This window comes from Anomaloglossus baeobatrachus, chromosome 6 (assembly GCF_048569485.1).
Source record: "Anomaloglossus baeobatrachus isolate aAnoBae1 chromosome 6, aAnoBae1.hap1, whole genome shotgun sequence".
NCBI lineage: Eukaryota > Metazoa > Chordata > Amphibia > Anura > Aromobatidae > Anomaloglossus > Anomaloglossus baeobatrachus.
In genome coordinates this window covers 538,567,854-538,591,580 of record NC_134358.1, presented here as the reverse complement: position 1 = coordinate 538,591,580, position 23,727 = coordinate 538,567,854, and the positions used below count along the sequence as shown (strand labels likewise).

At 47.0% G+C, this 23,727-nt stretch overlaps 1 protein-coding gene across 1 annotated transcript in view; it reads right to left on the bottom strand.

Moving 5' to 3' along the window:
* Positions 1 to 913: 913 nt before the first annotated feature.
* Positions 914 to 23,727, bottom strand: part of TRDMT1 (tRNA aspartic acid methyltransferase 1) — a 56,268-nt gene continuing 33,454 nt past the window's right edge. The window contains exons 8-11 of the mRNA XM_075315594.1: positions 14,258 to 14,589; positions 12,454 to 12,511; positions 2,903 to 3,032; positions 914 to 1,104 (exon numbers count right to left, since the gene is read on the bottom strand). Coding sequence (XP_075171709.1) covers positions 995 to 1,104; positions 2,903 to 3,032; positions 12,454 to 12,511; positions 14,258 to 14,589 — 630 coding nt within the window. The 3' untranslated portion in view covers positions 914 to 994. The remainder of the gene's footprint in view (positions 1,105 to 2,902; positions 3,033 to 12,453; positions 12,512 to 14,257; positions 14,590 to 23,727) is intronic.

Here is a 23,727-nt window from a genome sequence, read left to right as displayed (position 1 = left end):
TCTTCTGTAAAACATGGTGGAGGCAACGTGATGGGATGGGCATGCATGGCTTTCAATGGCACTGGGTCACTTGTGTTTATTGATGACATAACAGCAGACAAGAGTAGCCGGATGAATTCTGAAGTGTACCGGGATATACTTTCAGCCCACATTCAGCCAAATGCCGCAAAGTTGATCGGACGGCGCTTCATAGTACAGATGGACAATGACCCCAAGCATACAGCCAAAGCTACCCAGGAGTTCATGAGTGCAAAAAAGTGGAACCTTCTGCAATGGCCAAGTCAATCACCAGATCTTAACCCAATTGAGCATGCATTTCACTTGCTCAAATCCAGACTTAAGACAGAAGACCCACAAACAAGCAAGACCTGAAGGCAAAGCATTAAGAAGGAGGAAACCCAGCGTTTGGTGATGTCCATGGGTTCCAGACTTAAGGCAGTGATTACCTCCAAAGGATTCGCAACAAAATATTGAAAATAAAAATATTTTGTTTGGGTTTGGTTTATTTGTCCAATTACTTTTGACCTCCTAAAATGTGGAGTGTTTGTAAAGAAATGTGTACAATTCCTACAATTTCTATCAGATATTTGTGTTCAAACCTTCAAATTAAACGTTACAATCTGCACTTGAATTCTGTTGTAGAGGTTTAATTTCAAATCCAATGTGGTGGCATGCAGAGCCCAACTCGCAAAAATTGTGTCACTGTCCAAATATTTCTGGACCTAACTGTAGAGATATATATATATATATATATATATATATATATATATCTTGTGGATTTACTATAAACATCGAAGTCAGAAAAGACCCTTAGCACAGAAGAACATTTGCAATGTTTTTTTTATGGTATTGATGCAAACCCCCCCCAAAAAAAACCTGTTTCTCTGAATTAATAAGTCTCAGCATAAACTGCGAACATAAAAATACAAACACTTTATTGTATAATTTATTATCTGTGATGCTGGTTTTCTGTATAGAGATTGAGGCTCCGCTGTTACACTGTGTTCTGCAGCAGAAGAGATATCAGCTTGGCCACAATGTGCACGTTCAGACTGTTCCCCAGGAGGCGATATCGCTGTTTGGTTGTTATCTTATCAGGAAAACCTAAAAGTAAAAGGAGATGACCGATAATTACAATATCATTTTCATATGAGACACATATAAAGTATAATACACTTTAGATTTGTTACATAGAGTTTGGCTCAAGGCTCGGCGAGTGTCATGGTGGCATCAGACACTGTTCACACTACAGGCTCTGACACCACACTATGGTTTCTCTGGTGCTTCTGATTTCCACAGGCAGGCTCGGGCGTCAATCAGCTGTGTGCTCATTAATTGTTGGGCTAGCAAAGGTTAATCTCTGCTTGCCTTCTGGTTAGTTCTAGGATCACATGTTGTGGGAAACTTATCACAGCCTTTTTAAGATGGTGGAATCTATCTTCCCATGACGACTGTAGCTTCTGCTAAACCGTGTTGTGTGTTCTGTGTCCCAGTTTGCTGGCGTTTATAATGTGTGCTGCTTGGAATGTTGTGTAATTGTCTTGATGTCTCGTTGTTTCCTCCCTGCTCTTATTTTACTCATTTTTTGTGGTCTAATACCTCTGTGTGAGTGTGATGTCTGATCAAATTTTGGATTACCCGTTTGTCTGTTTCCATGGGTTTAACTACTCCTGTCCCAGCCTTCTCAAGGGGAGGGAGTTGGCCAGGAAGGCGGCCCAGATGTCCTCACCATCAGAGATATCTCTGCGAACAGGGATAGTTAGTCAGTCTAGGAGCCCTGGTCCCCTGTTATCTACATACCTTTGTTCTTTAACTATTGATGAGCAAGCCCTACCCTGCTTGGGGGCTCAGTACTCGTAATTAGTGATGAGCGAACACTACCATGCTCAGGTGCCCTGTACTCGTAACTAGTGATGAGCGAGCACTACCATGCTCGGGTGCTCAGGTGCTCGTAACTAGTGATGAGCGGGCACTACCATGCTCAGGTGCTCGTAACTAGTGATGAGCGGCACTACCATGCTCAGGTGCTCAGTACTCGTAACTAGTGATGAGCGAGCACTACCATGCTTAGGTGCTCAGTACTAGTAACTAGTGATGAGCGGGCACTACCATGCTCAGGTGCTCGTAACTAGTGATGAGCGGCACTGCCATGCTCAGGTGCTCAGTACTCGTAACTAGTGATGAGCGAGCACTACCATGCTCAGGTTCTCAGTACTCGTAACTAGTGATGAGCGGGCACTACCATGCTTGGGTGTTCGGTACTCGTAACTAGTGATGAGTGGGCACTACCATGCTCAGGTGCTCTGTACTCGTAACTAGTGATGAGTGGGCACTACCATGCTCGGGTGCTCGGTACTCGTAACTAGTGATGAGTGAGCACTACCATGCTCAGGTGCTCTGTACTCGTAACTAGTGATGAGCGGGCACTACCATGCTTGGGTGTTCGGTACTCGTAACTAGTGATGAGTGGGCACTACCATGCTCAGGTGCTCTGTACTCGTAACTAGTGATGAGTGGGCACTACCATGCTCGGGTGCTCAGTACTCGTAACTAGTGATGAGCGGGCACTACCATGCTCGGGTGCTCTGTACTCGTAACTAGTGATGAGTGGGCACTACCACTATACCCGGTAGTTGAGTGGAGACCGGCTTAGCTTCTGACCTGCTGGATACAAGTATCAAGAACCCGAGCATGGTAGTGCACACTCATCACTAAACGGTAATACTGTTGTCAATTTACTTATACATTTCCAGGAGGAACAAACACAACATTTCAGCATAATTATTCAGGTATTTGCTAATACGGAGAGCAGAGGGGCCAATTTAAACTTTATCACTCTACTTGTTAAGAAGATGTTCAGAATAATTAACAATCACTTTCACGAGTCTAGCGTTCCACATACCGAACTCCGCAGGGAATCCGTGAAGATTTGCGATTTCTCTGGGTGTGAAATATCTGAGTTTTAGCGTGGACAGTTTAGTGAGCTTCTCCTCTTCAGACAATGTCTCCAGTGATTTATACACTGCACTAATCTGTGTGAGAAATGAGAAAGAAGCTCAAGCCTTCGGAATAGACCCCAGTATATACCCGCGCCTCATATACACAGGCCTGAAAATAAATGGAATAGACCCCAGTATATACCCGCGCCTGATATACACAGGCCTGAAAATAAATGGAATAGACCCCAGTATATACCCGCGCCTCATATACACAGGCCTGACAATAAATGGAATAGACCCCAGTATATACCCGCGCCTCATATACACAGGCCTGAAAATAAATGGAATAGACCCCAGTATATACCCGCGCCTCATATACACAGGCCTGAAAATAAATGGAATAGACCCCAGTATATACCCGCGCCTCATATACACAGGCCTGAAAATAAATGGAATAGACCCCAGTATATACCCGCGCCTCATATACACAGGCCTGACAATAAATGGAATAGACCCCAGTATATACCCGCGCCTCATATACACAGGCCTGAAAATAAATGGAATAGACCCCAGTATATACCCGCGCCTCATATACACAGGCCTGAAAATAAATGGAATAGACCCCAGTATATACCCGCGCCTCATATACACAGGCCTGACAATAAATGGAATAGACCCCAGTATATACCCGCGCCTCATATACACAGGCCTGAAAATAAATGGAATAGACCCCAGTATATACCCGCGCCTCATATACACAGGCCTGAAAATAAATGGAATAGACCCCAGTATATACCCGCGCCTCATATACACAGGCCTGAAAATAAATGGAATAGACCCCAGTATATACCCGCGCCTCATGTACACAGGCCTGAAAATAAATGGAATAGACCCCAGTATATACCCGCGCCTGATATACACAGGCCTGAAAATAAATGGAATAGACCCCAGTATATACCCGCGCCTGATATACACAGGCCTGAAAATAAATGGAATAGACCCCAGTATATACCCGCGCCTCATATACACAGGCCTGAAAATAAATGGAATAGACCCCAGTATATACCCGCGCCTCATATACACAGGCCTGAAAATAAATGGAATAGACCCCAGTATATACCCGCGCCTCATATACACAGGCCTGAAAATAAATGGAATAGACCCCAGTATATACCCGCGCCTCATATACACAGGCCTGAAAATAAATGGAATAGACCCCAGTATATACCCGCGCCTCATATACACAGGCCTGAAAATAAATGGAATAGACCCCAGTATATACCCGCGCCTCATATACACAGGCCTGAAAATAAATGGAATAGACCCCAGTATATACCCGCGCCTCGTATACACAGGCCTGAAAATAAATGGAATAGACCCCAGTATATACCCGCGCCTCATATACACAGGCCTGAAAATAAATGGAATAGACCCCAGTATATACCCGCGCCTCATATACACAAGCCTGAAAATAAATGGAATAGACCCCAGTATATACCCGCGCCTCATATACACAGGCCTGAAAATAAATGGAATAGACCCCAGTATATACCCGCGCCTCATATACACAGGCCTGAAAATAAATGGAATAGACCCCAGTATATACCCGCGCCTCATATACACAGGCCTGAAAATAAATGGAATAGACCCCAGTATATACCCGCGCCTCATGTACACAGGCCTGAAAATAAATGGAATAGACCCCAGTATATACCCGCGCCTCATGTACACAGGCCTGAAAATAAATGGAATAGACCCCAGTATATACCCGCGCCTCATATACACAGGCCTGAAAATAAATGGAATAGACCCCAGTATATACCCGCGCCTCATATACACAGGCCTGAAAATAAATGGAATAGACCCCAGTATATACCCGCGCCTCATGTACACAGGCCTGAAAATAAATGGAATAGACCCCAGTATATACCCGCGCCTCATGTACACAGGCCTGAAAATAAATGGAATAGACCCCAGTATATACCCGCGCCTCATATACACAGGCCTGAAAATAAATGGAATAGACCCCAGTATATACCCGCGCCTCATGTACACAGGCCTGAAAATAAATGGAATAGACCCCAGTATATACCCGCGCCTCATGTACACAGGCCTGAAAATAAATGGAATAGACCCCAGTATATACCCGCGCCTCATATACACAGGCCTGACAATAAATGGAATAGACCCCAGTATATACCCGCGCCTCATATACACAGGCCTGAAAATAAATGGAATAGACCCCAGTATATACCCGTGCCTCATATACACAGGCCTGAAAATAAATGGAATAGACCCCAGTATATACCCGCGCCTCATGTACACAGGCCTGAAAATAAATGGAATAGACCCCAGTATATACCCGCGCCTCATATACACAGGCCTGAAAATAAATGGAATAGACCCCAGTATATACCCGCGCCTCATGTACACAGGCCTGAAAATAAATGGAATAGACCCCAGTATATACCCGCGCCTCATATACACAGGCCTGACAATAAATGGAATAGACCCCAGTATATACCCGCGCCTCATATACACAGGCCTGAAAATAAATGGAATAGACCCCAGTATATACCCGTGCCTCATATACACAGGCCTGAAAATAAATGGAATAGACCCCAGTATATACCCGCGCCTCATGTACACAGGCCTGAAAATAAATGGAATAGACCCCAGTATATACCCGCGCCTCATATACACAGGCCTGAAAATAAATGGAATAGACCCCAGTATATACCCACGCCTCGTATACACAGGCCTGAAAATAAATGGAATAGACCCCAGTATATACCCACGCCTTGTATACACAGGCCTGAAAATAAATGGAATAGACCCCAGTATATACCCGCGCCTCATATACACAGGCCTGAAAATAAATGGAATAGACCCCAGTATATACCCGCGCCTCATATACACAGGCCTGAAAATAAATGGAATAGACCCCAGTATATACCCGCGCCTCATGTACACAGGCCTGAAAATAAATGGAATAGACCCCAGTATATACCCGCGCCTCAAACACAGGCCTGAAAATAAATGGAATAGACCCCAGTATATACCCGCGCCTCATGTACACAGGCCTGAAAATAAATGGAATAGACCCCAGTATATACCCACGCCTGATATACACAGGCCTGAAAATAAATGGAATAGACCCCAGTATATACCCGCGCCTCATGTACACAGGCCTGAAAATAAATGGAATAGACCCCAGTATATACCCGCGCCTCATATACACAGGCCTGAAAATAAATGGAATAGACCCCAGTATATACCCGCGCCTCATGTACACAGGCCTGAAAATAAATGGAATAGACCCCAGTATATACCCGCGCCTCATGTACACAGGCCTGAAAATAAATGGAATAGACCCCAGTATATACCCGCGCCTCATGTACACAGGCCTGAAAATAAATGGAATAGACCCCAGTATATACCCGCGCCTCATATACACAGGCCTGAAAATAAATGGAATAGACCCCAGTATATACCCGCGCCTCATGTACACAGGCCTGAAAATAAATGGAATAGACCCCAGTATATACCCGCGCCTCATATACACAGGCCTGAAAATAAATGGAATAGACCCCAGTATATACCCGCGCCTCATGTACACAGGCCTGAAAATAAATGGAATAGACCCCAGTATATACCCGCGCCTCATGTACACAGGCCTGAAAATAAATGGAATAGACCCCAGTATATACCCGCGCCTCATGTACACAGGCCTGAAAATAAATGGAATAGACCCCAGTATATACCCGCGCCTCATATACACAGGCCTGAAAATAAATGGAATAGACCCCAGTATATACCCGCGCCTGATATACACAGGCCTGAAAATAAATGGAATAGACCCCAGTATATACCCGCGCCTCATGTACACAGGCCTGAAAATAAATGGAATAGACCCCAGTATATACCCGCACCTCATGTACACAGGCCTGAAAATAAATGGAATAGACCCCAGTATATACCCGCGCCTCATATACACAGGCCTAAAAATAGCAGTGATAGCGGGCGAAATAAGTATTACTCACGTCACCACTTTTCTAAGTAAATATATTTCTAAAGGTGCTATTGACATGAACTTCTCACCAGATGTCAATAACAACCCATCCAATCACATAGGCAAAGAAAATCAAACCATAGATGTCCATAAATTAAGTTAAGTTATGTGTAATAATGAGAAATGAAATAGGAAAAAGTATTGAACACATGAAGAAAAAGAAGTGCAAAAAGCCATGGAAAGGCATGGCACCAGCTGAAATCTATCAGTAATTAGAAAGTAATCCCGCCACTTAGTGAAAAATAATATCTGGTTCATCTGGTGGGCTATAAAAAGGGTCTCATTACCAAGGTGCCACACAAGAAACAGCTAATGATGAGGAAAACCAGTGAGCTGCCTCAACACATTTTGCAACCTTATACTGATGGCATTGGCTACAGAAGAATTTCTAAACTACTGAAGGTTCCAATGAGCAGTGTTGGGGCCATGGAAGTGGAAGAAACATCCTTTCACTATAAAGCATCCACATCCAGGTGCTCCCCCATGATTTCAGACACACAAGTGAAAATAATTATCAGAAGAGTTGTCCGAGAGCCAAGGACCACGTGTGTAGACCTACAGAAAGACCTGGAATCAGGAGGTACAATTGTTACAAAGAAAATTACAAGTAATGTACTCCCCCCCCCCCCTCCCTGGCCTGTATGCACGCTCCTGTATGCACGCTCACCGCGCAGGACTCCAATGCTGAAAAAAAAGCAGGTTCAAGGGCATTTAAAGTTTGCTCAACAATATTTAGACAAGGCTGTGAAATACTGGGAGAATATAGTCTGGTGCGATGAGACCAAAATTAAATTCTTTGGGTGCCATAATACTCGCCATGTTTGGAGGCCAAAAGGCAAATCATCCCCAAAAATACCAACGACAGTGAAGTGTGGAGGTGGGAACATCGTGATGTAGGGCTGTTTTTTAGCATACAGCACTGGCAAACATCATATGATTGAAGGAAAGATGAATGGACAAATGTACAGAGACATCACTGATAAAAATCGGCTGCCATCTACCAGGATGATGAAGATGAAATGAGGGTGGACATTTCAGCAAGACAATGATCCCAAACACACACGGCCAAGAAAACTCTCAATTGGTTTCAGAGAAACAATAAAGCTGCTAGAATCACCAGACCTGAATCCCATAGAAAATCTATGGAAGGAACTAAAAGCTCAGAGTTCATAGAAGGAGCTCATGGGAGCTTCCTTCAAGATGTAAATAGTGTTTGTGTGGAAGAATGGACCAAAATTCAACCTGAGCAATGCAGCCAACTATTTCTCCATACAGGAGATGTATTGAAGCTTCATCACCAACAAAAGGGTTTTTAAGAAGTATTAAATACATTTCAGTAACGTGTTCAATACTTTTTTCCTGTGTTATTGCTTATTATTACACATCACTTAGTTTATGGACATCTTTGGTTGGATTTCTTTGCCTGTGTGGATTGGATGGGTTGTTACCGACATCTGGTGAGACATTAATGTCAATAGCAGCTTTAGAAATATATTTACTTAGAAAATTGATGATGTGTTCAATATTTATTTTACCCCCAGTATACCAGTGGCTCATGTATACAGGCCTGTAATTAACATTGGTAGACCCCAATATATAACAGCACCTCATGTACGCAGGCCTCTATATAACAGAAGACCCCAGTATATACCAGCGGCTCCGGTACATAGGCCTTTATATAACAGTGGTAGACCCCAGTATATACCAGCGGCTCCTGTACACAGTTCTGTATATAATAGTGGTAGACCCCAGTATATACCAACGGCTCCGGTACATAGGCCTGTATATAACAGTGGTAGACCTCAGTATATACCAGCGGCTCCGGTACATAGGCCTGTATATAACAGTGGTAGACCTCAGTATATACCAGCGGCTCCGGTACATAGGCCTGTATATAACAGTGGTAGACCTCAGTATATACCAGCGGCTCCGGTACATAGGCCTGTATATAACAGTGGTAGACCTCAGTATATACCAGCGGCTCCGGTACATAGGCCTGTATAGAACAGTGGTAGACCTCAGTATATACCAGCGGCTCCGGTACATAGGCCTGTATATAACAGTGGTAGACCTCAGTATATACCAGCGGCTCCTGTACACAGTCCTGTATATAATAGTGGTAGACCCCAGTATATACCAGCGGCTTCTATACGCATACCTGTATATAACAGTGGTAGACCCCACTATATACCAGCGGCTCCTGTACACAGGCCTGTATATAACAGTGGTAGACCCCAGTATATACCAGCGGCTCCTGTACACAGTCCTGTATATAATAGTGGTAGACCCCAGTATATACCAGCGGCTTCTATACGCATGCCTGTATATAACAGTGGTAGACCCCAGTATATACCAGCGGCTCCTGTACACAGGCCTGTATATAATAGTGGTAGACCCCAGTATACACCAGCGGCTTCTATACGCATGCCTGTATATAACAGTAGTAGACCCCTGTATATAACAGCAGCTCATAAACATAGGCTTGTATATAACCGTAGTAGACCCCAATATATAACAGCGGCTCATGTACACAGGCCTGTATATAACAGTGGTAGACCCCAGTATATACCAGCGGCTCCTGTATACAGTCCTGTATATAATAGTGGTAGACCCCTGTATATACCAGTGGCTCATGTACAGCCTCTCATTGATATCACAGATTCATACGTCACCACATCCCTAATAAATGTCCCCCGCCCCTCGAGCTGGCCGGGGTCTGTGGACGGCACAGAGGCATTTTTTGCCCACTTGGCTGAACATTTTACTCATGCAGTTAATGAGAGCGCCATTGTCCAGAAGCAATAAAGCGTGCAGCGAGCGGCGGCCCGGGCTGCCAGCGCTCCGGACTGCAGGAATAATGCCGGATTTCACATCACTAAAGCTGTTTGTGTCATTATACTATATGATCTCTCCCGGGGGTGCAGACAGTCATATGGACAGAATGAAAAATTCCTGAAATCTGGACTTGCTAAACAATCGATAAGTCAGATATTCTGAATGATCGGACACTGATAATAAAAGTATATGACAAGAGAGGGAACGTTCGGAATCAAAGGGCAAAATAATATAATAATATAAATATAAGAAAATAATAATGAGCTGATTATAACTGTAAATATACAGCGTTTGCTTCTTTATGGCGCAGGGTTAAAGCTCCTGCAGGAGAAGGTTCAATACTCTCCTGGGGAGAAGTCAGAAGCGGTTTATTACCGTGTCTGTCTTTTCTCATTTTTGGAGATTACATAACATTCAATGTGCACAATGCACAAACTAGAAGACACTGGTATGGCCAATGCTTCTGCTTCGGTGATCAAGATTGCTCAATGTCTTGAGGTGCAGATCAGCTTTGCCAGTGAATGTGGGCGGCTGTTTGCCTCTAAAACTGGTTCTTCTACAGATGACAAAATATTTACTGCATATAATCGAGTATAAGCCGAGTTTGTAGCCCATTTTTTATGCTGAAAACGCCCCCCTCAGCTTCTACTCAAGTGAGGGTCCCACAAAAAATTATTCTCACCTGTCCTCCGTTCCCACTGTATGTCCTTACCTACTTCTTGCGGAGCACAGGCACATAGATAGAATCATCGGTGATCACAGCCGCTGCAGGAGCCGCCATTGTTGTCGTCATCAGCGCTTTATTTACTTCACTTGAATGATTTGTGGTGCCGCAAAGCATTCAACTAAAATAAAGTGCTGACGACAACAGCGGCAGCTCCTGCACTGGCCGCGATCACCGAAGGGTCTGTTACATTACTATGGACCACATTACTGCAGGATGAGGCACATTTCTAGAGGGCTCATCACTACAGGGGACATTATGGGCACATTACTACAGGGGACATTATGGGCACATTACTACAGGGGACAATATGGGCACATTACTACAGGGGACAATATGGGCACATTACTACAGGGGACAATATGGGCACATTACTACAGGAGACAATATGGGCACATTACTACATGGGACATTATGGGCACATTACTACAGGGGACATTATGGGCACATTACTACAGGAGACAATATGGGCACATTACTACAGGGGACATTATGGGCACATTACTACAGGGGACATTATGGGCACATTACTACAGGGGACAATATGGGCACATTACTACAGGGGACAATATGGGCACATTACTACAGGGGACAATATGGGCACATTACTACAGGGGACATTATGGGCACATTACTACAGGGGACAATATGGGCACATTACTACAGGAGACAATATGGGCACATTACTACAGGAGACAATATGGGCACATTACTTCAGGGGACATTATGGGCACATTACTACAGGGGACATTATGGGCACATTACTACAGGGGACAATATGGTCACTTTACTACAGGGGACATTATGGGCACATTACTACAGGGGACAATATGGTCACATTACTACAGGGGACAATATGGTCACATTACTACAGGGGACAATATGGTCACATTACTACAGGGGACAATATGGTCACATTACTACAGGGGACAATATGGTCACATTACTACAGGGGACAATATGGTCACATTACTACAGGAGACAATATGGTCACTTTACTACAGGGGACATTATGGGCACATTACTACAGGGGACAATATGGTCACATTACTACAGGGGACATTATGGGCACATTACTACAGGGGACAATATGGTCACTTTACTACAGGGGACATTATGGGCACATTACTACAGGGGACAATATGGTCACATTACTACAGGGGACAATATGGTCACATTACTACAGGGGACAATATAGGCATATTACTACAGGGGACAATATAGGCACATTATTACAGGGGACAATATGGACACATTACTACAGGAGACAATATGGACACATTACTACAGGGGACATTATGGGCCCATTACTACAGGGGACAATATGGTCACATTACTACAGGGGACAATATGGGCACATTACTACAGGGGACATTATGGGCACATTACTACAGGGGACAATATGAGCACATTACTACAGGAGACAATATGAGCACATTACTACAGGAGACAATATGGGCACATTACTACCAGTACCTGCTGCATTTCCCACCCTAGGCTTATACTCGAGCCAGTAAGTCTCCCAAGTTTTTCATGGTAAAATTAGAGGTCTTGGCTTATAATCAGGTATATACGGTATATTCCTCAGAGACCTTTCATGACAAATTATATACAAAAAATATCCTATCAACACATAAAAAAAAAAAAGAATAAAAGAAATAAAAAGTAGTACAAAAACACCCCAAAAATAAATAAAAATTCATATAACATAAATTTTAATACATGACTACATATACTAAACAAACCTACACAAAAAAAGCATCACAATTGTAATAACCTGAGTGCACGGACCCTCTAAATATGAACTGATTTATAACAGCAGATAATAAACTGGATCTTTGAGGATAAAACACGATTAAAGGCTCAGAAATGAAGACTCAAACCTCAACATCTGTGGCTGCCTGAAGAACTGAACCTGTTCCTTCCACATAATGTCCGTACCTAAAAATATAAAAAAAAAGCATAAAAAAAAAACAAACACCCCATCAGATGGTGATGTATCACTTCTTAAAGCAGCTCAATCACTACATATCCCCCATATAAAGCTGCATGAATCATTAATTCAATCTTAGACCTGATGAGGCTGATATATTTCCTTTGAAAATCCTTGTAAGACTGTCACTATAATCTTGATATTAAAATGAGCATTTTATAAGTCCAACAATAGAGTGGAATAGCGCATGAGTCCAGGTGTATTCAGTCCCCGACCACCCAGTCTGACTGACAGCTGCAGCTTGTTCTGGGCTGTGTGAGATCTCAGCAGATAGGAGGGACACTGAGGAGCTGTCAATTAGGCCAGCTGGGAGGAGATATTTCAAAAAGGGTTATACAGCCATTCTGACATGGATTTTCAGAGTAAGTACACTAGACACATCAGGTTTAACAGATTTATTTAATAATATATGCAGTTTATAAAATCAAAACTGTGACTCATCTGCTAGATCAAAGTACTAAAGGCCTAAGAGTAATATATCTGCATCTAACGGTCATCCACAGAGTTTAGGAAACCTCAGGGTATGTGCGCACGTTGTGTTCTGCGGTGACAAATATTCTGCAGCGCTTTGTCACTGATTGTGCGTTTCAAAACGCAGCCAACACGCTGCATTGTGGATGCATTTTGAATGCAGAATGGATGCAGAAGTCATGCGTTCTGGATGCTTGCTCTGCCATAGACAGAATGGGTAAGTCATCCAAAACGCACACAAGAAGTGACATGTTGCTTTTTAGAACGCAGCGATTTTGTCAAAAATTTGGTATTCAAAACGTAACGTGCGCATGGAATTTGCTGACTTCTCATAGACTTTGCTGGGGACGCACAGTGTATGCGTTTACGCTGCAGTTTAAACCGCTGCGTAAAGGCATGACAAAACGCAACGTGTGCACACAGCCTCATAGTGCATTCACTATTCTGCCGGCTGTTATTGGTAACAGTCAACAATCTGACAAAAGCGGCTCAGCCGAGCGATAAGGTTGCTCCATGGAAAATACTGTTTGCAAAACGGAAAAACCTCTGGACAGAGCCTGGTGAGATTTTTTCCATCTTGCAATGTGAAGGCAAATCACTATCGTACACCATCACAATGATTGCAGGTGGGAGTACAACTTCTGGGACTCCCATTGATCCTGAGAAAAATTCAGCACTTTGTCTCCTTCATAGATTTGTTAAGAGAACACTTCTGTGTAGATTCTATTGATTGTTAACAATAACAAATCAGCAGAATAGTGAGTGCAGCTCTGGAGTAAATACAGGATCAGAACAGGATCAGCAATGTAATTTATGTACACAGTGACTGCACCAGCAGAATAGTGAGTGCAGCTCTGAAGTATAATACAGGAGGTAACTCAGGATCAGTACAGGATAAGTAATGTAATGTATGTACACAGTGACTGCACCAGCAGAATAGTGAGTGCAGCTCTGAATTATAATACAGGAGGTAACTCAGGATCAGTACAGGATAAGTAATGTATGTACACAGTGACTCCATTAGCTGAATAGTGAGTGCAGCTCTGGAGTATAATACAGGATGCAACCCAGGATCAGTACAGGATAAGTAATGTATGTACACAGTGACTGCACCAGCAGAATAGTGAGTGCAGCTCTGGAGTATAATACAGGATGGATCAGAACAAGATGTACTGATGTAACTGAAGAACAGATCACATATATACACTCGCTGATATCCTCACCCTTTTGTAAAGCATGTTGACCTTCTACACGTTGGTTTAACAATATCCAAAATGAGAGCGTATCTCAGTAAGGACTTTGTGGGCAGGAGGTGCTGGCCGACCTCCACGTTCTCTTCCAGGAAGTCTTGCAGGGTTTGTACAGAGCCGTCATTGTCTTGGGTCAGTTTTCTCTCCAGCTGCTCAGCAGTTTCCAGTTTATATAGGATCGCTCCTTCTGGGCATTGTTTGTGGCTTACACTTTCTTGATCTGTGTGTAAGTTACTTTCCAGGCGGACGGCTGTGCCGGAGGAATCCAGCTGTGGTGTATGGGAGCGAGGAAACCCCTCCAGAATCTAAAGGGGGAGGGGGAAAAAAAACCTAAGTCGAAAAACTATTACTTAGGACCATTATTATAGATTTTTTTTATTGTTATCTAATGATGTTTTTTTTTTTTTCAAAAATATTGATGGTCCAGGAGATGTCTCATCAGAACAACTGAAAACAGCGCCCCCTAATTACCCACTGGTCCCAAAGACCATACAAGCATGGAAAATATGGTATTTTGTGGTACCATTAAAATTAATGGTAATCAATATGCTGCATCAGGGCTGGGCAAAGTGAGGCCAAAGGGCCATGTCGGGCCCCCGGCTGCTCCAGTACGACCCATGAACAAAGACAGTCGAAAGGCTTAAAACAGTGGACTGCGGGTTGCACCATGGCCCCGCTGCTCATCTGCTACCGCCACCCACTGCCCGAAGTCACCGCTATTTATATACACAGGATGCAGACAGTGGTGAACACATTGGTGGAGGAGGGGCTGCTGGCTCCACCTTCCACCGATCAGCGTGAGGAACAGCACATGTGATGATGTCACTTCATTGCATGCGCTGTGTGGAGCGTCAGTGCACCGAGGCCGGAGCAGAGCGCAGGGAGAACAGGAGCAAGGTGAGTATGCAGTGTTTTGGGGTTTTTTTCATGCGTATGGGAGGTTTACATGTATGTAGGAGGCTGTGTGGAGGCTCATACTGTATATAGGAGACTACGTGGGGGCTCATGTTGCATATAGCAGGCTACGTGGGGGCTCATGTTGCATATAGCAGGCTACGTTGGAGCTCATGTTGCATATAGCAGGCTATGTGGAGCAGGGCCGGCGTCAGCACGCGGCATACCCGGGCAAATGCCGGGGCCCTGGAGAGCCGGGGGGGCCCACTCGGCCTCGTCAGTTCTCCTGTCCCTTGGCCGGGGCCCACTCGCCTTTACAGTTCTGCTGCCCCCGGCCGAGTTCCGGGGACCGCAGTCCTCGGCAGCAATCTGCGGCGCCGTCACTTTAAGGTGCGCAGATATCCTGGTTTGAACTTCATCTGTGGGCGGAGCTACCGCCTTCTCAGTCCCACAGATGAAGGAGGCGAGCTTCTGTCCGGCGCTGTGTGGGCCCCCTCTCCACCGTGACCTAATCGGGTAAGTACCCTCCCCGCCTCCCCATTATGGGCCCCGGTGAGCTGGTTCTACCCCCCCCAGATGTATGCCCTGCCAATCCCCCCCCCCGCCGATGCCGCGGGTGCTGTCCCCGCCGAGCCGCGGGTGCTGTCCCCGCCGATGCCGCCAGTGCTGTCCACGCCGATGCCGCCAGTGCTGTCCCCGCCGAGCCGCGGGTGCGGGCCCCACAGAGCAGCAGAGTTGTGTGTGTTTGTTTGTATGTAGCAGAGTTGTGTGTGTTTGTCTGTCTGTATGTAGCAGAGTTATGTTTGTTTGTCTGACTGTATGTAGCAGAGTTGTGTGTGTTTGTCTGTATGTAGCAGAGTTGTGTGTGTGTTTGTATGTAGCAGAGTTGTGTGTGTGTTTGTCTGTATGTAGCAGAGTTGTGTGTGTTTGTCTGTATGTAGCAGAGTTGTGTGTGTTTATCTGTATGTAGCAGAGTTGTGTGTGTGTGTCTGTAAGTGTATATGACTGTATAGATTTGTCTGTTTATATGTATTTTTGTGAGTTTGTCTTTAAATATGTATGTGTTCGTATCGGTGTCTGTGTGTGGATGGGGCCCACTGGGACTGTTCCGCCTGGGGCCCACAAAAACCTGGAGCCGGCCCTGATGTGGAGGCTCATACTTTATATAGCAGGCTATGTGGGGGCTCATACTGTATATAGGAGGCTTTGTAGGGGCTCATACTGTATATAGGAGGCTATGTAGGGGATCATACTGTATATAGGAGGCTATGTGGGGGCTCATACTGTATATAGGAGGCTGTGTGGGGGATCATACTGTAAAGGAGGCTTTGTAGGGGCTCATACTGTATATAGGAGGCTATGTGGGGGCTCATACTGTATATAGGAGGCTATGTGGGGGCTCATACTGTATATAGGAGGCTATGTGGGGGCTCATACTGTATATAGGAGACTACGTGGGGGCTCATGTTGCATATAGCAGGCTATGTGGAGGCTCATACTTTATATAGCAGGCTATGTGGGGGCTCATATTGTATATAGGAGGCTTTGTGCGGGCTTATACTGTATATAGGAGGCTATGTAGGGGCTCATACTGTATATAGCAGGCTATGTGGGGGCTCATACTGTATATAGGAGGCTTTGTACGGGCTCATACTGTATATAGGAGGCTATGTAGGGGCTCATACTGTGTATAGGAGGCTATGTAGGGGCTCATACTGTATATAGAAGGCTATGTGGGGGCTCATACTGTATATAGGAGGCTATGTAGAGGCTCATACTGTATATAGGAGGCTATGTGGGGGCTCATACTGCATATAGCAGGCTACGTCGGGGCTCATGTTGCATATAGCAGGCTACGTCGGGGCTCATGTTGCATATAGCAGGCTACGTCGGGGCTCATGTTGCATATAGCAGGCTATGTGGGGGCTCATACTATATATAGAAGGCTTTGTACGGGCTCATACTGTATATAGGAGGCTATGTAGGGGCTCATACTGTATATAGAAGGCTATGTGGGGGCTCATACGGTATATAGGAGGCTATGTAGAGGCTCCTACTGTATAAAGGAGGCTATGTAGGGGCTCACACTGTATATAGGAGGCTATGTGGGGGCTCATACTGTATATAGAAGGCTATGTAGAGGCTCATACTGTATATAGGAAGCTATGTGGGGGCTCATGCTGTATATAGGAGGCTATGTAGGGGCTCCTACTGTATAAAGGAGGCTATGTAGGGGCTCACACTGTATATAGGAGGCTATGTGGGGGCTCATACTGTATATAGGAGGCTATGTGGGGGCTCATACTGTATATAGGAGGCTATGTGGGGGCTCACTGTATATAGAAGGCTATGTGGGGCCTCATACTGTATATAGGAGGCTATGTAGGGGCTCATACTGTATATAGGAGTGATACAATATTAATATAAAATAATAAATTTAATTAATATGTTAATATTAATATTGATTACAATTACTTTCAGCCTATTGGTCGGCCTCCACACAAGTCAGGGTCTCCCATGCGACCCCTCGGGAAAATTAATTGCACACCCTTATACTACATAGGTAGCAGCCTTATAAATGGGGCTCCCATGAGGGAGAGTCATCTTGGTAGATGTCCATATGCTCTAATATTGCCACAAATCCTCTACACCATATAGTTTGCAGTCAAGGAACCATCATTGACAGAGAAACTACGCACAACCGGAGACTGAGGACTGGAGTAAACCACCAATTATTAACACATTCTTTCCCTCTATACAAGTAAAAAGAAAGCATTGCCATAAATATCTCTATTCCATAGATCACCAAGGAAAGATGTGTTACCCTAGACCACCAGGGAATAAAAAAGAAGGGAATTTTGTTTACTTACCATAAATTCCTTTTCTTCTAGCTCCAATTGGGAGACCCAGACAATTGGGGTGTATAGCTTCTGCCTCCGGAGGCCACACAAAGTATTACACTTAAAAGTGTAAAGCCCCTCCCCTTCTGCCTATACACCCCCCGTGCATCACGGGCTCCTCAGTTTTGGTGTAAAAGCAGGAAGGAGGAAACGTATAAATTGGTTTAAAGTAAATTCAATCCGAAGGAAGTTCGGAAAACTGAAAACCATTCAACATGAACAACATGTGTACACAAAGAACAACAGCCCGAAGGGAACAGGGGCGGGTGCTGGGTCTCCCAATTGGAGCTAGAAGAAAAGGAATTTACGGTAAGTAAACAAAATTCCCTTCTTCTTTGTCGCTCCATTGGGAGACCCAGACAATTGGGACGTCCAAAAGCAGTCCCTGGGTGGGTAAAATAATACCTCGTAATAGAGCCGTAAAACGGCCCCTTCCTACAGGTGGGCAACCGCCGCCTGAAGGACTCGCCTACCTAGGCTGGCATCTGCCAAAGCATAGGTATGCACCTGATAGTGTTTCGTGAAAGTGTGCAGGCTCGACCAGGTAGCCGCCTGACACACCTGCTGAGCCGTAGCCTGGTGCCGCAAAGCCCAGGACGCACCCACGGCTCTGGTAGAATGGGCCTTCAGCCCTGATGGAACCGGAAGCCCAGAAGAACGGTAGGCTTCGAGAATTGGTTCCTTGATCCACCGAGCCAGGGTTGATTTGGAAGCCTGTGACCCTTTACGCTGGCCAGCGACAAGGACAAAGAGTGCATCCGAGCGGCGCAGGGGCGCCGTACGAGAAATGTAGAGTCTGAGTGCTCTCACCAGATCCAACAAGTGCAAATCCTTTTCACATTGGTGAACTGGATGAGGGCAAAAGGAAGGTAAGGAGATATCCTGATTGAGATGAAAGGGTGATACCACCTTAGGGAGAAATTCCGGAACCGGCCGCAGAACCACCTTGTCCTGGTGAAACACCAGGAAAGGAGCTTTGCATGACAGCGCTGCTAGCTCAGACACTCTCCGACGTGATGTGACTGCTACTAGGAAGACCACTTTCTGCGAAAGGCGTGAAAGAGAAATATCCTTCATTGGCTCGAAGGGTGGTTTCTGAAGAGCCATCAGCACCCTGTTCAGATCCCAGGGTTCTAACGGCCGCTTGTAAGGAGGGACTATGTGACAAACCCCCTGCAGGAACGTGCGTACCTGTGGAAGTCTGGCTAGGCGCTTCTGGAAAAACACAGAGAGCGCTGAGACTTGTCCCTTAAGGGAGCCGAGCGACAAACCCTTTTCCAATCCGGATTGAAGGAAGGAAAGAAAAGTGGGCAAGGCAAATGGCCAGGGAGTAAAACCCTGATCAGAGCACCAGGCTAAGAATATTCTCCACGTCCTGTGGTAGATCTTGGCGGACGTTGGTTTCCTGGCCTGTCTCATAGTGGCAATGACCTCATGAGATAACCCTGAAGACGCTAGGATCCAGGACTCAATGGCCACACAGTCAGGTTGAGGGCCGCAGAATTCAGATGGAAAAACGGCCCTTGAGACAGCAAGTCTGGTCGGTCTGGTAGTCCCCACGGTTGACCCACCGTGAGATGCCACAGATCCGGGTACCACGACCTCCTCGGCCAGTCTGGAGCGACGAGGATGGCGCGGCGGCAGTCGGACCTGATCTTGCGTAACACTCTGGGCAACAGTGCCAGAGGAGGAAACACATAAGGCAGTTGAAACTGCGACCAATCCTGAACTAATGCGTCTGCCGCCAGAGCTCTGTGATCTTGAGACCGTGCCATGAATGCCGGGACCTTGTTGTTGTGCCGGGACGCCATGAGGTCGACGTCCGGCATCCCCCAGCGGCAACAGATCTCTTGAAACACGTCCGGGTGAAGGGACCATTCCCCTGCGTCCATGCCCTGGCGACTGAGAAAGTCTGCTTCCCAGTTTTCTACGCCCGGGATGTGAACTGCGGATATGGTGGATGCTGTGGCTTCCACCCACAGCAGAATCCGCCGGACTTCCTGGAAGGCTTGCCGACTGCGTGTTCCGCCTTGATGGTTGATGTATGCCACCGCTGTGGAGTTGTCCGACTGAATTCGGATCTGTTTGCCTTTCAGCCACGGCTGGAACGCCTTTAGGGCAAGATACACTGCCCTTATCTCCAGAACATTGATCTGCAGGGAGGACTCTGGCTGAGTCCAGGTACCCTGTGCCCTGTGGTGGAGAAAGACCGCTCCCCACCCTGACAGACTCGCGTCCGTCGTGACCACCGCCCAGGATGGGGGTAGGAAGGATTTCCCCTTCGACAATGAAGTGGGAAGAAGCCACCACCGAAGGGAGGCTTTGGCTGCCTGAGAAAGGGAGACGTTCCTGTCGAGGGACGTCGACTTCCTGTCCCACTTGCGGAGAATGTCCCATTGAAGTGGACGCAGATGAAACTGCGCAAAAGGAACTGCCTCCATTGCTGCCACCATCTTCCCTAGGAAGTGCATGAGGCGCCTCAAGGGGTGTGACTGGCCTTGAAGGAGAGATTGCACCCCTGTCTGTAGTGAACGCTGTTTGTCCAGCGGAAGCTTCACTATCGCTGAGAGAGTATGAAACTCCATGCCGAGATATGTCAGTGATTGGGCCGGTGTCAGATTTGACTTTGGGAAATTGATGATCCACCCGAATCTCTGGAGAGTCTCCAGAGCAATGTTCAGGCTGCGTTGGCATGCCACTCGAGAGGGTGCCTTGACAAGCAGATCGTCTAAGTAAGGGATCACCGAGTGTCCCTGAGAGTGTAGGACTGCTACCACTGTTGCCATGACCTTGGTGAAGACCCGTGGTGCTGTCGCCAGGCCGAAAGGCAGTGCCACGAACTGAAGGTGTTCGTCCCCTATGGCGAAACGCAGGAAGCGCTGATGCTCTGGTGCAATCGGTACGTGGAGATAAGCATCTTTGATGTCGATTGATGCTAGGAAGTCTCCTTGGGACATTGAGGCGATGACGGAGCGGAGTGATTCCATCCGGAACCGCCTGGTTTTTACGTGTTTGTTGAGCAGTTTTAGGTCCAGAACAGGACGGAAAGATCCGTCCTTTTTTGGCACCACAAACAAGTTGGAGTAAAAACCGTGACCCTGTTGCTGAAGAGGAACAGGGATCACCACTCCTTCTGCCTTCAGAGTGCACACCGCCTGAAGAAGAGCATCGGCTCGCTCGGGGGGCGGAGATGTTCTGAAGAAACGAGTCGGAGGACGAGAGCTGAACTCTATCCTGTAACCGTGAGACAGAATGTCTCTCACCCAACGGTCTTGTACCTGTGGCAGCCAGGCGTCGCAAAAGCGGGAGAGCCTGCCACCGACCGAGGATGCGGTGTGAAGAGGCCGAAAGTCATGAGGAGGCCGCTTTAGAAGCGGTTCCTCCGGCGGTCTTTTTAGGACGTGACTTAGACCGCCATGAATCGGAGTTCGTCTGACTCTTCTGTGGCCTGTTGGACGAGGAGAATTGAGACCTGCCCGCGGGCCGAAAGGACCGAAACCTCGATTGTACCTTCCGTTGTTGAGGTCTCTTTGGTTTGGGCTGGGGTAAGGATGAGTCCTTTCCCTTGGATTGTTTAATGATTTCATCCAATCGCTCACCAAACAGGCGGTCGCCAGAAAATGGCAACCCGGTTAGGAACTTTTTGGAAGCAGAGTCTGCCTTCCATTCACGTAGCCACATAGCCCTGCGGACTGCCACCGAATTGGCGGATGCTACCGCCGTACGGCTCGCAGAGTCCAGGACAGCATTAATGCCGTAGGACGCAAACGCCGACGCCTGAGAGGTTAAGGACACAACCTGCGGAGTAGCGGTGCGTGTGACTGCATTAATCTGCGAGTGACAAGCTGAGATAGCTTGGAGCGCCCATACGGCTGCGAATGCCGGAGCAAAGGACGCGCCGATAGCCTCATAGATGGATTTCAACCAGAGCTCCATCTGTCTGTCAGTGGCATCTTTGAGTGAAGCCCCATCTTCCACTGCAACTATGGATCTAGCCGTCAGTCTGGAGACTGGAGGATCCACCTTGGGACACTGAGCCCAACCCTTGACAACGTCAGGGGGGAAGGGATAACATGTGTCCTTAAGGCGCTTAGAAAAGCGTTTATCTGGACAAGCTCGGTGTTTCTGGACTGCCTCTCTGAAGTCGGAGTGATCTAGAAACGTACTCATTGTACGCTTGGGAAACCTAAAACGGAATTTCTCCTGCTGAGAAGCTGACTCCTCAATTGGAGGCGCTGGGGGAGAAAGCTCCAACACCTGATTGATGGACGCTATAAGGTCGTTCACTATGGCGTCTCCCTCTGGCGTATCCAGGTTGAGAGCGGCTTCAGGATCAGAATCCTGATCTGCCACCTCCGCTTCATCCTCTAGAGAGTCCTCCTGCTGAGACCCTGAGCAGTGTGATGAAGTCGAGGGAAGCTCCCAGCGAGCCCGCTTAGGCGGTCTGGGACTGCGGTCCGTGTCAGAGACCTCACCTTGGGACCTATGAGTCACCCCAGGAGCATTATGCTGCTCCAACCGAGGGGGCCTGGGGTCAATGATTCAACAGTGCCCGGGGCCTGTGTTACCGGCCTGGACTGCAAGGCTTCTAGTATCTTAGCAGACCATTTATCCATAGTCTCAGAAAGTTTGTCAGCGAATACTGCAAACTCCGTCCCTGTCACCTGGACAGTGGTAGCAGGTGGTTCCACTTGGGCCACCAGTGGCAGAGGCTCCGGCTGAGTAAGTGCCACAGGGGCCGAGCATTGCACACAATGAGGGTAGGTGGAACCTGCCGGTAGCATAGCCGCACATGAGGTACAGGTTGCAAAGTAAGCCTGTGCTTTGGCACCCTTGCTTTTTGCGGACGACATGCTGTTGTCTCCTCTGAGTACAGTCCGGGAGGGTATATAGCCAAAAAACTAACAGTGCGACCGTACAGAGTAAATATATAGCATATAAACCTATATATATATATACACACTTAGGCACCCAGGGGGGCCAGCACCTAGAAACAGGTGCGGCTTACCGACCGCCAAAAGCGGTTGTGTGACCACCAGATTCCCTGCCTGGATCTCCCAGAGCCGTGTTGTCTCTCCTCTCCAGCTTCAGAAGTGCTGACAGGAATGGCTGCCGGCGTTCTGTGAGGAGGAGGGGGCCGTGGGCGTGCCCTAGAAAGTGCGGGAATCTGGTGCCCCACGGTGCTCAGTGAGGGGGGAGGAGGATACAAAGTATGCTCCAGCCCTCAGCGCTGACGTCCAGTGCAGCGTCCCTCCCTTCCCCTGACTGGCAGGCCCGGGGGCGGGAATATGCGGTACTAGGCCGCAGAAGCCGGGGACTAGAGTTATAAGCGCGGCCGGCAAACAAGCGCGGTCAGCGCGGTAGTCCCGGCGCACTAACACGCCCAGCAGTGCTGCAGCGTGTATGACACAAGCGCTCCATGCGCCGTCCCCAAGGGGACACAGAGTACCTCACAGTAGCAGGGCCTTGTCCCTGACGATACCCAGCTCCTGTCCAGCAGATTCCCCAGGGGCTGCGGAGGGAGCACGGTCCCAGTGCCTGGTGACCGATTAGGATCCCACTTCACCCAGAGCCCTGCAGGGATGGGGAAGGAAAACGGCCTGTGGCTCCTGCCTATGTACCCGCAATGGGTACCTCAACCTTAACAGC